The sequence below is a fragment of the Arachis hypogaea genome, chromosome 12, assembly GCF_003086295.3.
Source record: "Arachis hypogaea cultivar Tifrunner chromosome 12, arahy.Tifrunner.gnm2.J5K5, whole genome shotgun sequence".
NCBI classification, from domain to species: Eukaryota; Viridiplantae; Streptophyta; class Magnoliopsida; order Fabales; family Fabaceae; genus Arachis; species Arachis hypogaea.
Genome location: NC_092047.1, coordinates 13,540,118 through 13,546,012, shown reverse-complemented (window position 1 = coordinate 13,546,012; position 5,895 = coordinate 13,540,118). Strand labels below are relative to the sequence as shown.

The window sequence follows — 5,895 nt, the reverse complement described above, 5'->3', positions numbered from 1 at the left end:
TCATACAAGATTTTTTTTTCAATGAAAACTTATCTACAAATTTAGAAGTACTAACCACAACTAAAAACTTAAAAAACAAAAAAATATCTACAAAGATTAGGCTCTTAAAAGAGTTGAGTAAATAAAAAATTATTTGTTTAAAGAATGAATAATGCTACCCTAATAATTTAAATGGTAAAACTTCTTTCTGAAGTGGTTCAGATCTCTAATGCTAAAGGCACAAAGGCTAGAAGTAAAAAACACAAGAAAATAACAAGTAATGTAAATACTAACCCTTGTTGCTATCTTGTTATGGCTATGGCAATTAGAAAAATAATCATGTTGATTTTAGGAATTTCAACATATAAAAAAGAACTAATGTTAATTAGGATAAATATATAATTAATCACCACTACAAGATTAATATTTAATTGAGGGAGTATTTTGGTGGAAGTTTCTCAAAACCTCCACAATACCCTTTATTTATGACAATTTAAAAAACCTCCACTAATAATTAATTTATTATTAAAATTTCAAATTCTCCTTCAAAACTTAATTTCCTCTTTTCGTAGAAATGAGAACTGAGGCTGAGAAGAGAACCACGATGAAACCCTAAGTTCTGTACCACCGTTTCTGTCGCTTCCGCCGTCGCTTCCGCCGTCGCTTCCGCCGTCGCTTCCGCTGCCGTTTCCGTCGCCGGCGTTGTTACCACTGCCGTGTCCGTTGCGGTAGAAAGCTTCTGGATCGAGCCACCTCTTCCATCAACACGTTTTTAGATATGTTCTCTCTATATTATCGTTGTTGCCACTGCAGTTTCTCCCGCCGTTGCCGCCACAGTTTCTACCATTGATGCCACCATAGTTGCCACGGTACAACGTTGCTTTCTCTCACTCCAATTTCTCCTTTGAACTGCTGGTGGTACTTCTTTTTCTACTTCTTCTCTATTAATTTGCTGATATTTCTTCTTTATTAACGATAAATTTCTTCTCTGTCTCACCTCCTCAGTTCTATTGCTGCTGTCTCACTGGTATCTCCTCTTGTTATGCTCTTTTGTTCTGTATTTTTTTATTGTTAGATTTTAACCGAAAAGAAACATTGAACATAATTGTGAAAATTATTATAATCTCTTAAAATATTTTAATGATCGATTATTTGTGACTATTATGCTTTAATTCTAGACTTTGGCATCTACTTGCTATATGTTTTCTAAGTGAATTCGCATATGCACGCAGTTTATCCTGAAAGTTGGAATCCTAGGTGGTCTATTTTAAGGTCAAACTGATTCTAATTATGAAGTTCTGATATGTGATTTGTTTTTTAATCTATGGTTTAACTTTTAGATTGACTGAATTTATAATTAAAATTTTGATGAGAAATATGTATACTTTTAGACTTATTAAAGAGTTTTGAGGTGGTTCCTTAGGTTCATCCTAATTAGTATAATCTTTTTGTGCATTGTACATGGTTTCTAAAGAAGAGAATTGGCTAAAGAGGTAAGCTATATCTCTGAACTTATGTTTTCATGCAGTTCGTTCAATTATTTGGTAAATGAACTTAAATTTGATTTGATTCTTTTTGCAATAAAATACAGGATATGAGACAGCAAGCCAATGAAACTGGAGAAACTACTACACCAATTATAGTAAGGTAGCTAGAAGATATTTTTAGGTTGAATGAGACATTTGCCAAAATGAAACTATACTTATTTCCATAAATTTTCATAGACTTTACTTGCCCGTTTGCAACATCTGTTTCGGTTTAATTAAAATATTAGTTAATCCTTTATAAGAACTTGGTACCAATCATAGTAAATATAGAATAGTGGCAGTAGAATAGAGTAGAAATAGAAAAATAGAGAAGATAAAATGGGAGAAATATGAGGAGAATGTGGGATAGAAACAGAGGAGCTGAATGAAATCACAGTGATTTCTTTCTAGTATGTGTGTATATTATCAACACACACCCTCTCCACTTATCTTGCTAGCTGTTACATCATTTGGGCCTACTGCACTCTTTACTGGCTCTCTTTTCTTTTATGTTCCTATAATAAATAAAATGTTTAATTACTATATTTGCTTTTATAATTTTATCAAATTTTTAATTAAATTCTTGTATTTGAGTTGGAAAATAATCCAAATTACATGATTCCACTGATCCCCTCAATATGCTATGCCGTATAAGAAACTAAATTTATTAGCTAAATCTAATCATTCTTTGTATTTCTCCTTTAGTTTATTCTTTTAATATAGTACATGCATCTTAGACAGTCTAACTCAATTTTTCCTGCATTAGATCTCATGTTGCTACTGAGGAGCATGTGAAAGAAGCAATAAGGCTTTTCACTGTGTCTATAATGGATGCTGCTCGGTCTGGAATACACCAACAAATCAGTCTCACACCAGAAATGGAAAATGAAATAAAGGTTTGGCTTGTGTTTAATCCTTCTTCTCTCCCTTAATCTAGCTTCATATCCTGATGGGTTGTGTCTGCACAAATGAGCAGCAAGCAGAAACTCAGATAAAGAGAAGAATTGGGATTGGAAACCACATATCAGAAAGAAGGCTTATTAATGACCTCAGCAGAATGGGAATGAACAAATCCATTGTACGTAACCACTTAACTGTTAAGAGATAGTCTCATAACTTATCAAAGGTAACATTTTAGGCTTTTTATTTATTATTTGCTGAAGTCTGGTTGTGCAGGCTTTGATTAGCAGTAATTTTGGGTTGAACTTGCTGGTTGAGATGATATTGGATGTGATGAATCTTAAAAAATGCCTGACAAATGTCTTTCTGCTTACACTAGCTATGCTAACCACTACATCAGGTAATTTATAATCATACATCTCTGTTTTTTTTTAGCGATCTCACTTTGGAAAATGTCCAAGATATTATTATCATGTTGATCCAAACCAGGTTTTGAATCAATACTCAAACACCAAATAGTTCATATCTGCAGCCTAAACAATAAGCATGCCTTCTTACAGACTTAAAACTCTTCCCCTTTACAAAATAATTAGTCTTAAAATGAAATTTATCATGGCATTGCCTGTGGAACTGGATTTTATATGAATTCTAAGGCATTCCCAAGATTGGGTGTTAAAGGAATAGGAAAGGGGGGATACTTTTTAAATGATTGCAACCTACTTTTGTTACCGGTACATCTCCTTGTCTATTAGGATTCTAATTGTGAAATCATTAACCCTGCAAGTTGAATGCTGAGTCTCTTATGTTTGCTTGTTTGTTTATTGAACATAAAATATGGGGGTGTTTTCCTCTACTGTATGATATGGAATTGTTACAATCAGTTGTTGATTTGGATCAACTGGAACTTATAGGTGGATTTGTTGGCGTAAACATTGGAACTGATGTTTCTGACCTGCTGGCTGCTTCAAATGTTGTTGCTATACTAAAGGCCCATCAAATTACTCATGTTCGTCTATATGTTGGTTTATTAGTGTCTCATAGATAGGTGTCATCTTTTGCTATTGCTTTCTCCAAGGACCTGCTTTTCCAAATAGTCTTTTGTTTAACAGATGTTTTATCAAACCAGAAATCACTTGCTATTGCCTCACCAAGTGAGCAATAAAAGTACAGGAAACCATTTTCTACAGAAGATTATGCTAGAGTATCCACGTCACCAGAAGCAGGAGCGAATGAGTCTTTAGCATGTAAATTGATAAATTTTCTTCACTTTGAGTTGATTTTGATATCTAAAGGATACATTTTTCGATATTAAAATTCAATATAAATTCTGCTTAAGCTAATCTATTTCATACATTTTCTGCAGCAGAAACTAAGTAGGCAATTTATTATTTACCCTTCTAGGTGGAATTCCCCGACAGTAACGAAGGTATGTACCCTTACTGCTCAAGCTTTTCTGAATCCATGTTAATTTTTGTATGTGTCACTGCTAAATGTCATAAAAAATCTCTTTCGTTGATTGAACTCTCGTTTATTTAATTATCTCTCTTTAGCCTCTCTTGGTATAAACCTCCTCAAGAGATGCCACTATTGCTTTCTTCCAAGTGAACTTTTGCAAATATATAGTTACATGTACTTGTGCTTATAGGCTTATACACTTAACATTCAATGTGGATGCGGTACTTTTTTGGGTCTTGTTGGCACTTTTACTTCTAAATATTCACAACTACAAATTCTTTAATGATTTTCTTAATCTCATAAATTGCACGGAATATGGATGAGATTATGATGCTCCTCTTGATGAATATGGTAAAATTACATTGATCAAGAATCTCATTTTCTAATATAACCCATTTCACTGCCAACAATCATAGACCCCACAGTGCTTGCAAGCCTTGTAGCCATTACTGGTTTCCCACTCAGCATAGCTTCTATCAAAGTGTGATCCAAACCTTGTGCTCTCAAAGTGGGGTCGACAAATAAGTCAATAGCATTATAGAATGAGGCCAATTCAGATTGTTCAAGAGACCCCAGAACCACTACATTTTCCCCAAGTTCTCTGTACCTTGATGCCCACTACATTTATTTTATGTCTACTTTTTTAACACTATATTAATATAACGTAGCATGCATCATATAATTTATGGATGTCAATATGTTAATTTGGTTATTATTTAATGTCTAATTATGGGTAAAAATGGCTTTCCTGCTTTCAGGGCCTCTTTTGATAGGGCATTGTGGTAAAAATGGTTATTATTAATATACTTCATGAAGGTAGAGGAGCTTCAGAGGATGGGTAATTCTTTATTTGGAGAAGGTTTAACTCTACTTGATAAAAGGTATGTGATGAAAATTGACATTTTTTTTTGGTTTATTTTGATGCACTATGCATTGAACATGAACAGGTATTGATGTTTGGAGTATTGGCTATAGAGATTAAAAGAAAGACTCCTCATTGTAATAGAAATTCCTAAATATTCTTGTTTTAGCTTTAACAGCTAGTGTAAGTATTAGGACTTGTTAACTACATTGTTAGTTTGTCATTCTTTCTGGATGATAATGGTATAGTTAGAAGTCAAGATCTATTTACATTGTTTGCAAATACATTTATCTAGTTATGTTCATTGTCTAGGAGTTTGGACATAAGTTTGTATTTTATCATGTTATTTTTAATATTTTCTAGTTATAATTAATGTGATTGGAAGATGATGGTAGTGTACTATATTTTATTTTAAAGTATTTATTTTATTTTAATTTTCTTCTATATTGTTAATGTCTTGCTTAAATATTTTTTTTAATAATAAATAATTAGTAGTGTAATAATAATGTAGATTAATTTTTAAAAATTATATTGACAGGTTTGTGAAGGTTTGGAACTCCATAGAATAGCTGTTATTTTTAAAATAGAAAATATTTTTGTGGGGGTTTTGAACCGCCACAAACATTGACCAAGAACTGCCACAAAAATTCAAAATAAAACCCCCACTAAACACACACAAACCCCCCCCCCCCACTGAATAAATTGTGGAGGTTTTTAAAAACCCCCACAAAAGACCTCGTGGCACCTCAAATTTTGGGGGTTTTAGTAACCCCCACAAACCATTTGGTGGAGGTTATAAACCTCCACAAATAAGATAAAAAACTCCCACAAATAAACAAAAACCTTGTAGTGACACATTGGTACAAACCGCGTACATTATTATATCTATGCATTTAAATTATATTCTATACTTACAGTTTATTCTTGATACAACCAAAAAAATTATATACTATACATATAATGTTAATTAGCCACCGGGCATTCATATTATCTTATTTTAGAAATCTTATTGAAGTTCAATATGTATCCTAATTAGCAAAAACCATAACACATTACTTCTATTTTAATCTCACTTGGTCAAGAGGAGGAACATCAAATCATCAGCAAAGTAGTATATTTCTGCTGTGCGACTGAAGATAAGGAGTGTAGGTGAAACTAATAAATTAGACTCTA

At 32.7% G+C, this 5,895-nt stretch overlaps 1 protein-coding gene across 17 annotated transcripts; it reads left to right on the top strand.

Moving 5' to 3' along the window:
- The first annotated feature begins 491 nt into the window (after positions 1–491).
- Positions 492–5,108, top strand: LOC112726923 (DNA replication licensing factor MCM5). Of its 17 annotated transcripts, XM_025776496.3 has the most exons (11): positions 504–848; positions 985–1,006; positions 1,454–1,472; positions 1,571–1,626; positions 2,272–2,401; positions 2,482–2,583; positions 2,682–2,805; positions 3,317–3,411; positions 3,515–3,649; positions 3,769–3,831; positions 4,619–5,108. In XM_025776496.3, the coding sequence occupies exons 4-9, from the start codon at positions 1,574–1,576 to the stop codon at positions 3,644–3,646; spliced, it is 636 nt and encodes a 211-aa protein (XP_025632281.1). In that variant the 5' UTR covers positions 504–848; positions 985–1,006; positions 1,454–1,472; positions 1,571–1,573; the 3' UTR covers positions 3,647–3,649; positions 3,769–3,831; positions 4,619–5,108. The 17 variants fall into 17 exon arrangements, with proteins under 17 accessions (XP_072064974.1, XP_072064975.1, XP_072064970.1 ...); XM_072208873.1 differs by having other exon boundaries at positions 492–1,472; positions 3,532–3,649; positions 3,772–3,831; positions 4,619–4,698; positions 4,808–5,108; XM_025776495.3 differs by lacking the exon at positions 985–1,006 and having other exon boundaries at positions 709–848.
- Positions 5,109–5,895: the final 787 nt, after the last annotated feature.